This window comes from Leguminivora glycinivorella, chromosome Z (assembly GCF_023078275.1).
Source record: "Leguminivora glycinivorella isolate SPB_JAAS2020 chromosome Z, LegGlyc_1.1, whole genome shotgun sequence".
Classification (NCBI taxonomy): domain Eukaryota; kingdom Metazoa; phylum Arthropoda; class Insecta; order Lepidoptera; family Tortricidae; genus Leguminivora; species Leguminivora glycinivorella.
The window spans coordinates 10,539,025-10,559,540 of NC_062998.1; the positions used below are offsets into that span (position 1 = coordinate 10,539,025).

The window sequence follows — 20,516 nt, forward strand, 5'->3', positions numbered from 1 at the left end:
CCAATGTTCAATCTGACATTGCTGACTGTCACTCTGACACAAAAGTCGTCATGGGTGTCGTAAAATAGGTTTTAGGGGTGCAGATTCCAAAATTAGTGACCAATTTGGAATCTGACATTGCTGACTGTCACTTTGACACAAAAGTCGTCATGGGTGTCGTCAAATAGGTATCCGGAGGTGTTTGAAAACTAATGACCAATTTGGAATCTGACACTGTTGACTGTCACTTTGACACAAAAGTGATCATGGGTGTCTTCAAATAGGTTTTCATGGGTACTGATCTCAATATTAATGATCAATTTGGAATCTGACATTGCTGACTGTCACTTTGACATAAAAGTCGTTATGGGTGTCGTCAAATAGGTTTCCTTTCCAGGGGTACTGTGCAATGTCAGGTTCCAAATCGGTTATTACTTTTTAAATCATTTCATTAATTTTGGAATCAGTGCCCCTAAAAACTATTTGACTACACCCATGATTCCTTTTGTGTCAAAATTACAATTAGCACTGTGAGATTCCAAAATAGTCGTTAATTTTGGAATCAGCACCCCCGGAAACCTTTTTGAAGACACCCATGACGACTTTTGTGTCAAAGTGACAGTCAGCAATGTCAAGATTCCAAATCGGTCATTAATTTTCAAATCAGCACCTCCGGAAACCTATTTGACGACACCCATGACGACTTTTGTGTCAAAGTGACAGTCAGCAATGTTAGATTCCACATTAGTCATTATTTTTGGAATCAGCACCCCCTAAAACCTATTTTACGACACCCATGATGACTTTTGTGTCAAAGTGGCAGTCAGCAATGTTAGATTCCACATTGGTCATTAATTTTGGAATCAGCACCCCTAAAACCAATTTTACGACACCCATGACGACTTTTGTGTCAAAGTGACAGTCAGCAATGTCAGATTCCACATTGTTCATTAATTTTGGAATCAGCACCCCCGCAAACCTATTTGACGACACCCATGACGACTTTTGTGTCAAAGTGACAGTCAGCAATGTCAGATTCCACATTGGTCAATAATTTTGGAATCAGCACCCCCTAAAACCTATTTTACGACACCCATGACGACTTTTGTGTCAAAGTGACAGTCAGCAATGTCAGATTCCACATTGTTCATTAATTTTGGAATCAACACCCCCGCAAACCTATTTGACGACACCCATGACGACTTTTGTGTCAAAGTGACAGTCAGCAATGTCAGATTCCACATTGGCCATTAATTTTGGAATCAGCACCCCCTAAAACCTATTTTACGACACCCATGACGACTTTTGTGTCAAAGTGACAGTCAGCAATGTCAGATTCCAAATCGGTCATTAATTTTTAAATCAGCACACCCGAAAACCTATACTCGTGGTATATGCACTTGAAATGTGAAAGTGAAAATGCTAGAATGACATGTAAACCACGAAGTTGTATAGTCATATTGTTCATTGGTATTGGTGACCACCATCTGGCTCCATCATCAGACCCTGAGCACCACCTTGAAGTAATTAGAATTGTATTTGTCACAGTGGTATTTGTCTTATTTTATCATCATATTAATATAAATATCTGGGCGACCGAGCTTCGCTCGGTTCTATTTTAATATATCACGTCTTTAGAAAAAAAAACTCTTATAAATACAAAAACAAAAAAAAAAAGACAAAAAACAAAAACTTAATTTCTGACCGGGATTCGAAACCCTACACCTACGATCTATCTGCGTACATTAGACCGACCTCGTGCGACTGAGCTAAGCGGAATCGATGCGCGCGCGGCGAAATTAAGGACCATATTTTAAGTTTACAAATGCGAAAGAAAAACTCATGAAAACTCGAAAATTCGCGTTTTCCGGGATCTAAGGCTACGCTAGATCGATTTTTCACCCCGAAAACCCCCACAAAACAAATTTCAGCGAAATCGTTAGAGCGGTTTCCAAGATCGTCGGTATATATAAATAAATAAATAAATAAATAAATAAATAAATAAATATACAAGAATTGCTCGTTTAATAGTATAAGATTATACTTTACTCTAATACTTATCATATAACAAAAGCAAATATTTGGGATGGGATCTACTTTTATAATTATTACTTTAATTTTTTAAATAAATTTTAACATAATTGATATTATTTCGCGCTATATTCTCGTATTTTCGTACAAAATAATGTTTATTAGAAACCAAAAGTTTATATCGAGATAGTAGATTGTGGTTGTTATCAAAATTCCATAGAAAGGATCAAGATTGTTTTGTCCATTATTGTAGTGCGAGCGAGTGATAAGACGTGCTAGAAAGGGTCGGCATATTGGGCTCGCGCGGCGGGTAAAATACCTAATTTCGCCCGACGCCGAAATGTTATAACGCTCATAATAAATAACACAAATTTGTATCTAAGTATATGTCTGACGGACGGACATATTATCAAAAGTAAAAACATAGTAAAAAGTAAAAACGTAGTAAAACACAGACATATTATTAAAAGTAAAAATTAAAGGACATAACAATTAAAAGTAATAAGTAACAACTAATTTGGGCTATGTGTAATATATCCACCATCATTACTTTGTGTTCCGTCTCTTTCACGTAATTGCAACAGATAGGGACACATATACATTCAAGTCATATTATTATGACGCATATCAGGCTCGTTGAAAAACCCTACTGCGTTGTCCTTGTCAGTTGGCCTGCAACGATTATAATTTGTTCACTTTTCTTATCGCACATTTAGCAATCGTTTTTCCTTTTTTACGCTCTACTCATTACATTTCGCTTGCTGTTACTAATAATTATGGATGATGATGATTAACACAGGGTGTTTCTGAGAACTATTTCTGAGAACAAGTACCTAGGCCATAGGTCCTTCTTCTCAGTCTGTTTTGGGTCTACTCTCGGAATACCTAAGTTTATAAATTCCAAAATACTTTAATCAATATAACGTATAATTGGGTCAATTATGTAAAAGTAACTAGTACTGATAGATATGTAATTGTAAAAACCCACAACTAAAAAGTCTGTCATGTGAAATGAATAGCACTGCACCCTTAATTACAAAATATGTAAGTATAAATTAAGGGTGCAGCAGGCAGTGCGGAAACAATTAGAGGACGGACGTAGCTGCTGATATAACCAAAGCACTCGAAGGCACTCCGGTGTCTCCGGTCTCTCGGGGTTCGTTTATATTTTTTTTCACCACTCCAACTGTTAAAGGCTCTCTTTGCTATTCGAAAACAGATAGCAAAATTGCATTATATCCACAAGAGTGCAAAGTAATAACATATATATTTTAACTTGATGTCTTAAGCTGACTGGTAGATTTACCTATAAATTAAAATAAATTGATGGATTTGATTTAGTTTGATGTTTTATAGACAGTATTTTGTTCATATTGGTGTGGTGAAAAAAAATTGTGTTTCACTCGGTGGCAACGTTTGTTTAACCTTCGTGCCTACGCTCGCGGTTCGATATTGGAAACAAATGAAACAAATAACTATTGTATATATAAAATCATGTTTGTGTACTTATTTGCACGTCGTAGATTTTACATATCTATTTAATTAGTTATTTTTGAGGTGCTGCATATTGAGAGTAAAATTCTGTACCTGTACATAATAAACATTGAAGTAACGACTGAATTCCCATATATAAATAAGTAAGTATCTATTCGGTCTAGGCACCCTAAGTACATTCGTAGCATATTAGTCAGCACATTGTGCGAGTTCTCGTGTTACCTCTAAGGGACCATCCCCACTCAGGCGACGCATGTCCTGAGACGCCTCAGTACAGGAAGGACATAAGACGCGCCCCCAGGCGACGTGTCGCTTGGCGCGCACCGCGCCGCCTAAGGCGCGCCAAGCGACGTCCCTTGCGCGTCCTTCCTATATATAATGCGTGTTTTTTAAGATACATGCGTAAACTGAACTAATTAAGACTGACATTATATTCAAGGGATATTTCTAATTATAAAAAGTAGCTGACATTTTTAGAAAAATACTAAAATAACATAATATTCAAAAAATCAAAAAAATTATTAAAAACTGAATATCTTTTTTGGGGGAAATAATATAATCTTCCTTCATATCCCTAAAAATCAAGTAATCCTGTATTTTTTTACTTCTGTAACTTTTACTTCATATTTCGATTACTAACTATAAAAAAATACGTTTCATTCGGACGTAACAAAAGTTACTGATTTCTTGAAACGCAAGTTACCAATGTTTTGCATGTTTATTTTCATAATTGAAAAATATTAAGATTCCTTTTTGCTACATAAACATACCTGTACTCTTGAGCACTTGACTGACACGATTTAAGTTACAAGAAAATTCGTAAACCAATATGGAAATAAAAAAATCGTATTTAAATGATGCTTTAATAACCCATGTCCAATTTCTGTAACGAAAGTTACCACCTCATTTTAGTGTACTGAGGCCAGAAAATGGTTATGTTTCAAATAATTTCCACTTTAGTTTAATGAGATTTAACTGTATTAAATGGTGCACCAGCAAAAAAAGATATTTAAGTATGAATTAAGCCACAAATAACCTTTGTTTGACAACTTTGCGTTCTAAATGTAACGAAAGTTATCATGGAATTACCCAACTTTTTTTTGATAAAAAAAACTTTTCAGATTTTAACTTTCAATTTAATCACTCTTATCTCTTTCGCATAAAGTAAAAACTGTCGAAATCGGTTAACATCATAAAGAATTATCCCTGAAAAACCAACATATTATATATATAATATAGATGGCGCTATACCTATACTTCTAGTCAAGTATTTAAAGTTACATGAGAAAAGTTGAAGTTTGTACCTCAGTCCTCAACCCTCGGTGGGCGAGTCCGACTCGGCCGGTTTTTTTCCCTTTTTCATGGAGTACGGGAGTTTTAATAGTTTTATTGTGGTACCTACGTACCACGTTACAACTATCACTAGTTTACTGTCTTGTCTAGGTTAGGCGGTTATCTGCACTGCAAGCACATTAAGCATACATAGATGTTCATATACCTACTACATGTACTTGTACATTTATATTTCCCAAATCAGGTTATAAAGGATAATTTCTAAAATGCAAAACCTACTCATTATTAATGCTGAATTATTAAAATATATCACTTGATGTGAATTATTATCCTTATTCAATTTAAATGTTAAGTCACACTGACCAAGGAAACTTCATACGTACAAAAAAATTGATGTAAAAATATTAGCTATCAAACAATACTGAACCCTAAAAACGGTACTGCAAAATTGGATCCATAGTGACTAATTACCAATCTATTAAATATTAACAGCCGAATATTTTATAATTTAAAACACAAAACCCGTACTTCGTAATCCTAAATAACCATTATTTTTATTCTATAGGCCTACGACGTCACTGAGGACTGTTGTACCTATATCGCTTGCTCGAGTAACATTGACCGTGAGGTTTTCCTTTGGGTTTTCCAATGCATCACCTTCATGGCCAAATTCATTGCATCAATACTCCGCGCTTGAACTAAATATAATAATCATAAAGAAAATAGTCAATTACACTTTAACTTTTTATTGCACTTTATTAGCCGGTTATAATGCATCTCGATAAGGTTAACGGCCCTTTTTGAACCGATTTTTGTGTAAGTATGAAAGTTTTATGTTTGAAGTCATTATAATCCGATTAAGCAATTTACCTAATACATCGCGCTTGTCTCATGCGGTTTAAAAATTTGTGCCTAAATATTTTGAAAATACTTCCAGTTTCATTGATTTATTTAATCTTTACTGCACCCATATGGAAAACGTAGATAAAACACAAAAGGCGAACTTAATGCCAATAAGTATTTATGCATATTAATGAACCTTAAGGTAAAGTAGAGAAATTAATAAAAAACTTTTATTTTGTTAATAAAAAAATGTTAACTATGCATGATTAATTGATTGATTAGGTACCTATAATTCGGTCAAACTGTGTTTTTTGAAAAAAAAAATTAAATCCAAATAAAAATAAATGCGGTTTGATGCCTTAGTGTAAGGTGCTTTGCGCACACTAGCGTCCCCTCCCCCTCACCTGACGCAACCCCCCCTTTTACCCTAAAATATGTCCCAAAATTCAGTATTTTTTAATTTTTGGGGAAAGTATACATTTTAGAAAGAAGTTATCAAGGAAAGAAATAATGCTCATGAAATTCCCAATAACAAAGGTCATATAATATTTTTTGATATCATGCACTATTTTCATGTTATCTTCTATATATATAAATGACAAATGACCTGAGTGACTGACTGACTTAAATCAAGGTAAAGCCCAAACCGCTGGTGCTACAGAATCCAAATTGGGCACGTAGGTTATACTCATAGGGTCTACGAACCCGCTAAGGAAGGAATTTTTAAAATTCATCCCCTAAGGGGGTGAAATGGGTGTCCAAAATTCGTATGAGGATCTACCTTTATTTTGAGAATATGAGCTTGAAACTTCGTATAAAGACTATAAAGGTAAAATTAAAATGGAAAGATACTAATTTCACCGTTTTTGGATTTTTATCCTTTAAGAGAGTTAAAATGAGGCTGGCTGAAGTTTGTATGGGGAATAAGTTTTATTTCAAGCTACAGGCTTCAAACTTGGTAAAAAGGTACTTCAGAAGGGCAAAAACTAGTAGCTTGATAAACTTTGACAAAATTCTGAAATTAAAGCACTAATAAACATATTACTATTTCATTAAGTACTGAGTTATATCGAACTTCAACAAGCTAATGCACGAATATGGTAAGTGCTACAAAAAAAATGCATAATTATACCCTTTTTTTGTTTAAAATTTAATAAGAATTAATTCTTTTATAGACACTATTTTCGTAACTCTGATACTTTTCTCAAAAATGAAGAAAAACCGTAAACCGGGACCTATTTCGTGCTAAAAGGGGGTGTTGCGTCAGGGGGACGGTAGGGGACGCTAGTATGCGCAAAGCACCTTACCCTAAGGTACCATACTTACTACATTAAAATTTTACTGGATTTTTTTTTTTAATTTCCTATACATTACCGAACACAACTTGACCGAATTACTAGTACCTACTTACCTAGTCCTAGAGTATACTGAAAGAAGTATGCAGAAGTGTATCAAATTTTGTTTTTCAATTTCGTGACAAAATCCCGATAAAATGTATTTTAAATACATGCATAACGCTATCGCGTTCAGTTCTTTGTTAAATATCATATTAAACCTTTGTTGTCTGCCAGACAGGGAAGGGACATATGAGTAGTTGAGTTGAGACCATCCCACACATTCGATTCGTACCTACCTTCAGGAATCCTCACAAAAAGAGAGCTAATTTGAATATTTACATATTATCTGAAAATATATTTTTGATTATGGAATGATTTAAAATTTAAATGTTCATAAAACATATATGAAATAAAATTAAATATTATGAATTAATTTGAATATCCAACCGAAGTACTTATAATATAATCAAACTGTGTATAATAATTATACTATAGTAAGTAAGAACTAGGAAAACTGCTTAAAAAGTAGGACAAAAAAACAGAACGGAGATAGTAGGGCGTAATTTAACCCGTAGGCGTGAGGATATTTATTATTTAGTATTTATGTCTAAATTTAGTACATTTTGATAGGTAGGTACTATCAGCTGCAAAAGTGCATGGAGAAATTATGAATGAATTCATTTAAATGATGCACTTTTGGTGAGGTACCTCTCAAAGATAGATAAAGTTCATATTAGGTTAGGAAATACAGAGTGGGGCCTGTAACAAAGGCGAAGAATTGAACTCTAGGCTATTCTCCTATACTGATCAACATTTGTTCGGCGACTTTTAAAAATAACTTGTATTTTGATTTTTATCACCCTTGAAAGTTTTTTCTAAGAGGTAATGTATTGCGAATTCTGTTAAGTCTAAAGTGTGACAGACAACGTCAATGACAACAATAAAGGCGTACATTGAAGCTAATATTTATTTTGTATGAAAAATTAAAAATTTAAAGATTTCATAATTTTTAAAAGTCACTGAACAAATGTTGATCAGTATAAGGAGAATAGCCTACAGTTCAATTCTTCGCCTTTGTTACAGGCCCCACTCTGTATAGTCTATATGCCCATTAAGGATTAATTTATTTTTCACCACACCAACTGGTAAAAGCTCTTTTGTTACTTCAAAAATGAATGAAAAAATGACAAAATTGCATTACTTATATCAACAAGAGTGCAAAGTAATTTTATAAAAACTGAATGTCTCGCGATTCAATATTGGAATCTTTCGGTTGCTAGGGTATTTATTGGCACTTGCGGTACAACTTTGCCCCATGTAAAAAAAATAACTACTTATAATAATAGTAGTTCCAACTTATACATAGTATAATTCGCAGTAGCAATATCTGTCACCATACTCATACATTTATGAAAATGTAAAAGTGGTTCATTGTATACCGCCTATACCCATTGAAGTGACGTGACAATGCAAGCATCGATATGTGATTAGACTGATTAGTAGGCAACTAGTAGGTAAAATTTAATTAATTTTACCAAACCCTCTCGTGGCATGTATATCTAATTATCACCTACTAATATAGAATGCTATTAAGATCGGGCTTGTTAGGAGCACTCTTTAGTGAATAGAATGATGGTAATAAACCTAACCACTTATTTTACCTAATATGTAATAAAGTCAACTGAGAACAATCAAGCACGTGAGTGGCTAATCATTTCATAAATATTTTGAGCTAGCATTATCGCAGCGCATTATGGGTCTGGATCATATCCTGTCTTTTTCACACTTAAGTCTGGAGGTCAGTTCAAAGTGCGTAAACTTTATAATATTTTATAAAGTAACATTGAGGGTAGGTCACGACACGAGTAGGAAGACTAGGAAGGACTTCATTTGTGCAAAAGCGAGCGCGAAAACCCACAGGTAAAATATTGGAACATAGCCTTCCTCAAATGCATAATGCTGCATTAAAGTAAATTATGTAGGATAATAAACTTGTCGTGGACTTACCATAGTCCGTTCCCATTGTGGTTTAATTAGAGGTCGTCACTTAACCGAGAACGCTGAACCACAATTTTTTTTCAACTTTCGTACATTGTTGAGAAATAGTTTGTGTCAAAATGTCACTTCCTCGCAAGTTCTTTACACTTTTGTGTGTATTTGATCGTTACTATTATAACAGTTCAGTTGAATATTTTTAATGCAGCCTGTTTATTTATACGAAAGTGAAAGTTTGTAAGTTGTATTTGTAGTACGAAGCCAACGTGGGCACGTATCGTCGCGCGGAGCTGCTGCGCCAGACTGAATCTAACAAGAGTAACAATCGTTCCAATCCCTGAGGGCCTACCGCGAACAACAAAGTTCGCAAATTGCCGGCATCTTTCTCTTTTACTCCAATTAAGCCGTACTTACAATAACAGAAAAAGATGTTCGCAATTTAGGAACTTCAGTCTCCGTAGTAGGAATTTGTGACTTGCATTGCAATCTCATTCTGATTAATTCTAGTCCACTCTCTTTGACAATGCAGATCATAAATTCAATTCAACATATGAACAGGATAAGCCATCTAAATGGATTCAAATACTTTTGAAGAAGACTAGAAATACATTCGCGTATTTTTCAATGCGATTATCCCTTAGCTAAGCCAAGCCGGTTAACAAAAAACTGCCTGTAAAAATTCAACCCACATATCCTAGTAAATAGTAACTATATCACGATACTGGTGCGGAAAAGAGGAAATGCGAATCGTATAGCGATAAATTAAAACACAACCCGAAAGGGAGTGTTTTAAATCGACACGAGTTACGAATTCCCTCTTCGCACTTGCACTCCGCAATCAGCCATTGCAAAGTTGGTGCAGAGTTAGTTAGGCCAGGCTTTAGCATGCTAGTTAGGTAATGAAAATACTCAGAAGATAAGCGTTACGTTATTACATTGTTTGTAGACATAAACATTGTGTCATTAAAAGCTTACTCCGGTTCCCGCAGTCTTAGGGCTTTACCATCACGAAAATCAAAATATCGTTATGTATGTGCCTCTCTATCATTTTAAGTAAATAATATGAAAGAGTGACAGAGAAATTAAGATTTTAGTTTTATATTGAAGGCCCTCTGAATATGTGAACAATACATTTAAGGGTTTATATTATATGTATACCCTTTCTTTGATTTAAATGCCATTTTTCCAGCGGGTAAATTGTCTCACAAAGAAGCAAAATCATGTATCTATTATTAACCGCTAGGGCGTACATTGAATCCTAGACGAATCAATCCTTCCCTTTTAAGTTTGAGGTGGTGCAATAAAGAAAAATTTGATTTTATTACATATATAAGTGCGTTTTCACATTATCTGATCCGATATCGGATGTAGGAAGGATTTCAAAGGCAGAAATCAAAGATGGCGGCTTAAATGCATGGAATATCGGTCCTAGATCCCATATCGGATCGGATAATGTGAAAACGCACTAAGACCCCTTAATTGCCAAGAGCAGCACCAACACTAATGCAGTTTCTTGTGGTAATATCTACCCACAACGTTTGGAACTACAGGCGTGAGTTTATGTAGGTAGTAAGATCCATTGGCTTGGTTTTAATCAGGCCGCATATTTTCTCAGATTGTGTTTGTAAGAATAAAGCAGAGTACGTAATACGCCCTTTACCTTTACATCAATATTCATAGCCAGATCCTTTATACTCACGCGCATGCAATTTCATCATAGACTTCATCCCAGAGTCCAGAGATACTTCATTAGAGGCGGTGGAAGTACAGAACAAATATGTCTACATACTAATTATCAAACTTATCAAAGGCGAATTGGGTATTCTTACGTCCGCACCTCCGTAATGGGTGTTATGGTAACATCGGTCATACGGGTAATCTGCGGCGGTCTAAATATGTACAAATTTGTGATTGCGGCCACAACACGACTTAAATAATCAGATTGGCGAAAATGTGTCCCTGTCTAGACTGTCTTAGAGGCAGATGGCCGAAAGTTGAGAGACGCTGTTTCTAGCAAACTAATCTGTGCCCGATAGGTGGTAAGATAATTGACTCCATTGCATGCAACGTAAATAGTACATATAATGGCGTCTAATAAATACTTCTATACCTTAGTTAGGTATTTATTTGAACCACCAATCATGAAATAGATATTTAGTGCCCGTACAGACGGGGTGCCTCACGACAGTAGACACGTAGACAGCAATTTGAAATGCACGCCGACAGCTTTCCATATCGGTGGAAAACTGGCATACGACCCGCTGCATTTATTTATTAGACTAGTTAGGAGCTAAACATATCAAAATTCCAAAACTTAGTGTCTTTAACTGACCGAAGCAACCCACGAATATCAAACATTTCTTGTTATTAAATTGAATACTTATAACAATAAGTTTTTATTAACAGCGCTTGTAAACCTTATCTTTCAAGTAGTTTTAGGAACCTAAGTGGGAAGGAAAGGTTCGATAAACAATTATTTTATTATAGTCGGCATTCAGTCTAAGAACGTTAATAATCACTATTAGGTTTTGTATTTCCTCCATCTGGGCAAATTTTTCTTACGAGTTTGGTAACTAATCACTAGTTATCCTCTAGGAACAAGTACCTTGACCTCCACGTCTACTTAGACAATGGGATTTGAAATTGAGAAAAGTATCTAAGGCCCACTTGCACCAACCACTTAACTCAGGGTTAGTGGGCTGTCATCTGTCAAATTCCATACACAATGGTGGGTTAACTCTCCATTTTCGTTGGTGCAAGTGACCCTTAGGTACGATACATAGATGTCTACTTAGCTGTAGTTTCATAGATGCATTATGTTTCACGGATATAGTATACGATAATGTTATAAATACACAACTCTACTTTATAAATATTGACTTATTAATTCATCGTGCAAACATGCCGTGATATTTGTAAACTTCATACTTTCGAGTTTCAACAATCAACACTTCCTAGGATGATGTAGAGCTGTGTTTAGAAACAAAAGAAACAATCAGTAAAATGTGTTTTAATCACGTCAAACCTTTAATTTAGGTACTGAATTGGAATATCGTCACTACTTTAAAAAAATCTCGTATCGCACGCTGTTCCTCAAAGTTTCGTATTAAGTCTATATGCATTCCATACATACTTACTACAATTTTCTTTTCATAAGATACAAGTTTTTTAAAAAGTACTTAGTGACGATATTACATGAAGTAAATAATTATTGATCGGATCCACGGTGTGTAAATAAATGTAATACGAGCGAATATCTTAACGATGGTCAGTAGGATAATATAATAGGACATCAGAAATCTACAAATTTATAGTTAACTTTTACTTAGAATTGAAAAGTTGTATCCATAGCCAATAGTCATACATAATAATTTTGCCCGCAATGTAATGCAAACACTCACGTTAAACGTCACTAGCTTTTTTAAATTAATTATGGGTTGAAAATTAAGAGTAACTTAATAACACTAATTAATTAATTCTATGGGCTTATAAACTGTAAGTATATACCTACTGAGACAACCTTCATCGTCTTTCACACTGCAATACCTGTAAGGAAACAAAACAATATCGCTCGTTTAACTTCAATAACGTCTGTAGGTAGGTATGCATATCAATCAATTGCCCACCTGCATCTCCAATGGGATGCAGTTCACAGAGGTCACTGCCAGCCGGGTAACGGCCCAGGACACGGACAAAGCTCCCCAGTTGTCTGGGCGTTGAACCCTAGGATCCCCAGGACTACGTTGGATGTCGCCGTTACTAATGCTTTTTTTGAGTTTTTAGCGGTTATTTGCAATGTCTGTCTGTACATATTAGGTACCTAATTAACCATCTATGTTCGTGCGGGTCAAAAATATTGCATGACCCGGTTACCGATTTCTGATGGAGCTATAATTTTGCATACATGTGAAAATTTGAAGACAATGCAATATTATGACGACTGGAGCTGATTGATACAGACAGGCGGTGGGTATACGAGTATGAACACTGTTATGTAACTACTTATCTTTATTCGCATTCCAATATGTTACATGGGCATATACATAATGGACCCTGGAAAGGGTGTAGCAAAACATTGTTTACAAATCTAGGAAAAGTCAGCGATAAAAGCTTGTACTCGTTCCAAACGTATTTTGTCATAATAGGCTAGTTTCCTACTAGTCAAATCAGCTTCTTTTTAAGAACTGTCAAAACGATTTGCTAATATGGAATTTATGGAGTTTAGAAATATAATGGAATTACTATGAAATACTGAGGAGTGACGTCACGGACGTCACGGTCAATTCATTTTCTCAAACATGGTATGAAATATTGATGTTATGTGCCTTATAATTGGCAGCGAAGTATGACGTTGCAGGTGCGGCTAGGACGATTAGTTAGTTAGTTAGTTAGTTTTATTGGGCATTTTCCGCAAGTCGACATCCATTGTGCCTATTTTGCGTGAAATAGACGGGGTAGCACTACTCTAACCACCCCAGCTCCTCTACAAATCCTAGCAGTGTTTTCAGGTTGCTAAATACCTCCTTCAGTGTGTTTGGCGTACCTAGATACTTGTTCCTATATACTTCTACCTGTTTACACTCTAGAAGAAAGTGTTTGGTGGTTTTTCTGCTTCCAAGCACGCTCTGCACATGGGGCTATCGGTTATACCTATGTTATTGAGGTGTTTGTTCAGTGTGTTGTGCCCTGTCATTAATCCTACTAGTTTGCGCAGTTGCTGTCTGGGAGTTCTGAGTAGGATTTTTGTAAGTTTTGTATTTGGTTCAGCAAGAATTTCTTTGGTTTGTCTACATGTGTCTAACTCAACCCAGTATTTGTTGTGTAGTTGTTTGTAGTGTTTACTAAGTTGGTTTTTCCTATATGATACTGGTAGGGTTATGATGGGTTCGGGTCCATATGCAGGTATGGCTGATCCTTCTCGGGCCAGTTCATCCGCTGCATCATTCCCTCTTGATCCACTGTGCCCCTTTATCCATTGTATTGTTACTTTGTTGTCCTCTTCGCACACTTCAGTGAGTCTTTGATGACATTCTAGTATTAGTTTCGAGGTAAGTTTTGGGCTATCTAGTGCCTGAAGCACTGATTTGCTGTCTGATAGTATCATTATGTTTCCATGTTTTACCTGACGTCTCTTTATGGCATTGCAAGCTTCTATTATTCCTACACATTCAGCTTGGAATACCGTGCTGTGTTCACCTAGGGGTTTGGATATGTGTATGTTTAAGTCTTCTGAGAAGACTCCACACCCTGTTCCCTCTTTTGTTTTTGATCCGTCTGTAAATATTCTTAGATTTGTTTGGTATAGTCCTTCTTTTGGATCTTCTGTTAGCAATGTCGTATATTTTTTGCAGAAGATCGTGGTTTTGGGTATTTTGTCCACTGGCGCTTCTAGCATCGGCATTTTTGAGATCATGTCGCTATATATTATTTTGTGCGTCGCGTTAAGTTTTGTCCATAGGGTTAGGTCTTTCAGTCGGAGGGCCGTGGCTGCAGCTTCCTTTTGTATATATATGTGTAGGGGTAGGAGTCCTAGCATTATTTCTAACGCTGCTGTCGGAGTAGTTCTCATACATCCCGTTGTTGCTACACATGCTAGTCGTTGTGTTTTATTCAGCTTGTCTATCGCCGTGGTTTGCTTGGTGCGGGGCCACCATACAATAGCACCATAGCTGATCATCGGCATTATTACCATTTTGTATAGCCACAGTATGATGTGGGGAGCAAGCCCCCATTTCTTGCCCACCATCCTCCGGCATTGCCAGAAAGCCACTGTTGCTTTGCTCAGTTTTTGTTCTAGGTGTTTGCTCCAGTTGAGTTTGTCGTCGAGGATTATGCCTAGATATTTCACCTCTTTTGAAAGTGTCAGTCGTGTGCCAAATAGTGTCGGCATTTCGTATATACCCAATTTCCGTTTATGTGTAAAGAGAATTGTGTCGGTCTTCTTAGGGTTTACCGATAGGTCATTCTCCGTGCACCATTTCTCTACTATTTTCAGTGCTGTTTGTGTGAGGTTGCACAGTGTACTGATTACCAGGCCGCTGATTAGTATGACTAAATCATCTGCATATCCTATGGTAATGAAGTGCTTTTCGTTCAGTTTTGTTATCAAATCATTTACCACCAAGTTCCAGAGTAGTGGCGACAGCACCCCTCCTTGGGGGCATCCCCTCATAACTAGTGCCTGGTGGTCTTGATTTTCGGATAGTTTTATTCTTCTTTGTCTTAACATATTCATTATCCATTCAATTAAGAGTGGATTTGTTTCGTGTCTTTGTAGTGCTTGTTGAATGCTGCTGAAATTGGTCTTATCAAAGGCTCCCTCTATATCAATGAAGGTTCCCAGGCAAGAATTCTTCATCGTTAGCGCATTTTCTATGTTGCTAACTACAGCGTGTAGTGCTGAGTCTGTCGATTTACCTTGACTGTAGGCATGTTGGTTTGGGTGGATTTGTATGTTCTTCAATGCCGTTTCCTTGAGCTCTTTGTCACATAATCTTTCCAGTGTTTTTAGCATGAAGGATGTAAGGCTAATTGGTCTGAATGACTTAGGATCTGTATAGTCCGTTTTGCCTGGTTTGGGGAGAAAAATTACTTTTACTTCCCTCCATTTCTGCGGTATGTATCTGAGTGCTATACAGCTACATAGTATGTTTGATAGATGTTTTATTACTTTATGTCCTCCCCACTTCAGCAGAGCTGGGTATATACCGTCAGTTCCTGGTGCTTTGAAGTTTTCAAAGCTGTTTACCGCCCAGTGAGTTTTGTTGGGTTCTGTAATTAGTTCAGCGGTTTTCCATTCACTTTCTGTTGGATTGTAGTTATTTGTTTGTTCTGAGTCTGTTTCATTGACTACTTTGCATCCTGGGAAGTGTGTCTCCACCAGCAGTCTTTCCGTTTCGGCTGGACTACCGGTGTCGGTGTTGTCCTGTCTCTTTAGGGTGCCCAGTAGTTGTCTAGGTTGGTCTGCGAGTACTTTCCTCGTTCTGTTTGCCTGGCTTATGTTAGCTATATTGTCACAAAAATTTCGCCATGAGGCTGATTTTTTGTATCTTAGTCTTTTCTTATAGTCCGATTTAGCTGTTTGGTATCTATCCCAGTCCTCTTCAGCTTTTGTGTTCATTGCTCTATTGAATAGTCTTCTCATCTTTGTTCTCATTTGTTCCAACTCCGGTCCCCACCAGCTGTTTGTGTCTTTGTTTTTCCCTGCAGCTGATGGTGTCGACAGTGGACATGTGTTTTCGTATGAGTCAGTTATGTGTTTTGTTAGTAGGTTTACCTGGTCTTCCAGTTCCTTTGTGTTGTTTGGTCTGAGTATATGTGTATTATCGTCTAGTTTACCTTCTAGGAGTTTCTTGTACGCCGTTATGTCCGTGCGCCTCGGGTTTCTTTTGGGTATGATTGTGTGCTTGTCGGCTGTCAGGTCATACCGAATCCATCTGTGATCGGAGCATGATGCCTCGTCCGACACATGCCAGTTGGACACATGTTGAGCAGCCAGACCTGTGCCTAGAGTAATGTCAATTATAGTATTACATCTACGAGTGACAAAAGTTGGTTTGGAGCCTGTGTTTAAAATATCTAGGTTAGTTGACATTAGGTATTCAACAAGATCGTTACCTCTTTTGTTGTTGGTTTCCATTCCCCATAGGTTGTGATGACCGTTGCAGTCTGCAGAGATGACTAGCTCCAGCCCTTCACGTTCGCAATAGCGTATGAGGTTGTTCATCTCCACTGGAGGTGGTTCATCCTCCGCCGCCATGTAGGTGGACGCCAGTACTATCTCTGGCAGGGTTGAGTTTTGTGATCTGAGGAGTTTTATGGCGCACACGTCTCTGGAACAGAATTGAGTTAGTGGTTGTGCCATTATGTCTCGAGATATGTATATGCAAGTTCTTGGTTTAAAATATGTATTGTATATTAATTTACCTCCGGCGTTGCCAAGGCCGTTTATTCGTGTGTTTCTGATCCACGGCTCTTGGATCAGTGCGATTGATGTGGGGTTAACCTCCAGCCATCTTCGAAGTTGAGCCGTTGCAGATTCGCTGTGCTGGAGGTTAACCTGGAGGACCTTACATGGGGAAGGCAGCACTGGATAATTCCTCCGCTGCCCTTCCCTTTAGGTCCAGGAGACTAATCCCCTTTGGTAGGCCGTCCTCGTCTTCCGATTCCAGCAGGACGCTTTCTTCGATGTCGACGGCGGTTTGGTGTTCGGCACTTTCGGTCTCCATGGCAGAGGGGGTGTTGGTTGTTGCCGAGCTTCCCGGTTGATTTTCCTCCCCTCTGGCCTTGTCTTCCTCTTGTGCGGTGGTTTTGTCCGGTGGAGAATCTCTGAAGCGTCCTCCGCTGTGCTGGAAACGGATGTAGACTGTTCCACACAGGTAGTTCAGTCTTCTTCCCTTTTCCAGCACTACTGGAACAACGTCCTCAGGTATTCCCACCAGGAGCAGTGTGCAGGTCCTCTTCTTCAATGGGATCGCCTGATGGAGGGTCCACTTCCTCACTAGCGCCCATGGGTTCTGGAAGTTCAGGACTCTCCCGATCTTCGTGAGGTTCTCCTCCAGTGCCGGTATCAGGATGCCGCACCTTGTGTTCCTGACCATCTCGTCCTCTCTCTTTCCAGCGAGACGGTCTCCGTTTTGGAGGGTAGCCGACTCTAGCCACTTCATCAGCCACGCCTTGGTGTTTGCGTCCTGGCACCACAGCTTCAGGTATCCATCCACAAAACTTGGCTTTCCTGAGAATGCTGGGGCCTCCGCTACGGTATCCAGATCGGTCTCGATGGCAGCCTGGAAGATTGCATCTCCGATCTTCTTCTCCACCTCTACTGCGTCTTGCTTCGACAGTCTGCCCGTGCGATCGTTGGTGATCGCCACCGTCAGGTCTGCCGCTGCTGCCGCTGCATAGGAGGAGGGTCGGTCCGCTGCTCCCGAAGAGGCATCCATACGCTGCTTCTTGTGGTCGCCTCTGGGAGATATGGTTTCATCCAGGCGTGCCATCTTGGCTTTCCCCTCTGGTTTCTTCGCCTGGTTTTGTTTAGCAGCGGTCGAGTCTTCGTCCTGCTGCTTGGTTTCAGAGGTGCGGCTAGCTGCTTCTCTTCGCTTCCGGAGCCGCTGCCTCTGCTTCTGCGAAAGTTTATTTCGCGGTGGTTCGTGCTCGGTCTGGGCAGGCTTCCCTCTTGGTTTACACCTGATCTCCCAGCCGGGATCTATGACCTGCTTCGAGGGTTCAGCAAGTGTCCCGCTCTCCGCCGTCGGTGGTTTGTGTGAAGAGGGTCCAGCTTTCGGAGGTTCCTTCGTCTCCGGATCAGCCACCTGGGCCGGGATTCCCGAGGGTACCCCAGCTTTCAGTGGCTGCTCCGGCTTCGAAGGTTCCTCTTTGGCCATTCCGCTCTTCATAGGTTTCGCCCTTCTTAGTGCTTCAGCCTGAGCCGTCTCATCTAAGGAGGTCGTTGTGTTTTTGTTTGATTTTTTAATATTTTTGTTAAGTTCTTCCATTTTGTTCCCACGAGTAGCTGAGGAAATAAAAGGTCCATTCTACGCAGAGCCCCGCATGCGCAGACAAGGCTAAATACGATGGGTTTCGCCCGGTACCCAAAGGTATCGTTCGCGACTGAGCTCCCTCTCAGCCATGCATCCATCGGCACGATGTACACCTTGGATTAGGTTTGGGTGGGCAAGTTGCAATGATGGGGTTACCCCCAAGACGACAACCCGACCAAGTGCACTCCTCTTTTATCCGGGCTTGTGACCGGCTCCTTTTTGGACCACGGATGATCCGCAAGGGAGGCAGAGTTGGCTAGGACGATTGATAGATAATGGAATTTCATGTCAGTTTACCATAAACAACCTACGTAATTTGGGCGGATAATAAGCTTGAGAAGTCACGTTCTTATTGTTTGCCACAAACTCGTTTGTGGCAGCGGCGGAAAAGCGAAACTATGACAAAGACAAAAAAAAACATTTTGCTCTCTGTCACTCTTATTATAATTTGTATGTGACCATCTCGTTCGGTAGTGGTATTATTATTTGGCTGTCTAGTCTATAGTATCCTTTGTTTAAGTTGCAGGCCAAGGCCGGCAAAGTCTTCTTTTTTAATTTCCAAACACAGATAATTGTGACATAACATCCAGGTATTTGTTGGATGCCAACGCAGCTTTTCCTTCCAAGTGACAACGGAATTGGACGCTACTCGAAATGTCGACTCCGAGGATCCCAATACTTCCTGACAAGGTAAGGGCTGTGCCTTGAAACTGTGGAACCACAGTAAATGGGGTTTTCTTAGCGGTGAACGCACACACCTGTGTCTTAGTGGGATTGAAACAGACTAGGTTGTCCCGACCCCACACCGAGACTCCGGACAGAATCCTCTCGATGTCCGACACAAGCTTTTCACGACTTTCTAGCACCACTGAACGAGGGATATTAGCACGGCCCGTGTAAAATGTATCCCCAGTACTGTCATCCGCATAGCAATGGATGTCGCCGATAGACAACATGTCATTGATATGCAGCAAGAACAGCGTTGGGGATAGCACAGAACCTTGCGGGACGCCAGCGTTTATGTCCATGCTATCGGAGCAGCTACCGTCTACTACGGCTCGTATGCGTCTGCCGGACAAAAAGCTGGCAATCCATTTGCATGTAGTGTAGTCGTGACGTAGCTTATTTATCATTGTAAAGGCTTGACCTAAATGAACCATAATTAATATTATATTAAAACAATACTTAAAGGTCAGCCTAAATGTCACGCACGTAGGCATCAACTATATAAGCCTAACCATCTTCAAATAAACGATTGATTGGTTCATTACTTAACTGGAAACAAGAGTATTATTTTATCACTAGTACCGCCGACCATTATATGCATAATCCCTCGGGCAGTCCATAAGATGGTAACTTCGACAAAAGGCCCCTATGCCAGACCCGATCAAATGCCTTCGCTATATCTAGGCTAACTGCCAATGCCTCACCTTGACTCTCAATGGCCGAAGCCCAGCGGTGAGTTAGATACACTAGAAGATCACCAGTAGAGCGACCGTGGCGAAAGCCATACTGGCGGTCGCTTATTAGATCGTGTTCTTCTAGGTATCCAAGGAGCTTCGAGTTAATTACACGCTCCATGACCTTAGAGAGAAGGGAGGTAATAGCGATAGGCCTATAGTTTGATGGATCCGATCTGTCGCCCTTTTTTGGGACAGGGTGCACAAAGGGCCGTTTTCCACGAAGATGGAACTTCCCGTTTGCTAATAGAAAGCGTGAAGAGATGCGTTAGCACGGGACACAACTCTGGAGCACAGCGTTTGAGCACAACTGCAGGTATGCCGTCTGGCCCGCTCGACTTGTGAACGTTTAAGGACAGTAGCTCCCGCCGAACATCCTTCTGAGAGATGCGGATTTCCGGCATGGAGTGTGCGCACCGCGGTATGGCAGGTGGCACGGTGCTACCGTCATCGCTCACAGTCGAGTTCGAGGCAAAAAGAGTACCTAGAAGATCGGCTTTCTCTTTTGCACTATGGACCAGATTACCGTCAGCATTTCGCAGTGG

The 20,516-nt window shown here is 39.2% G+C and overlaps 1 protein-coding gene across 6 annotated transcripts in view; it reads right to left on the reverse strand.

Moving 5' to 3' along the window:
- The window catches only part of LOC125240570 (choline transporter-like 2), a 44,339-nt gene extending 27,300 nt beyond the window's left edge, over window positions 1-17,039 (reverse strand). For 2 of the 6 annotated variants that reach the window (XM_048148515.1, XM_048148514.1), the window contains exons 1-2: window positions 16,590-16,836; window positions 16,311-16,478 (exon numbers count right to left, since the gene is read on the reverse strand). In XM_048148515.1, the coding sequence (XP_048004472.1) occupies window positions 16,311-16,478; window positions 16,590-16,836 (415 nt within the window). Of the gene's footprint in view, window positions 1-8,984; window positions 9,269-12,479; window positions 12,514-13,310; window positions 16,479-16,589; window positions 16,837-16,898 lie in introns of those variants that run through there. The other 4 variants (XM_048148513.1, XM_048148512.1, XM_048148520.1 and 1 more) reach the window with 4 other exon arrangements.
- Between the last annotated feature and the right edge of the window lie 3,477 nt (window positions 17,040-20,516).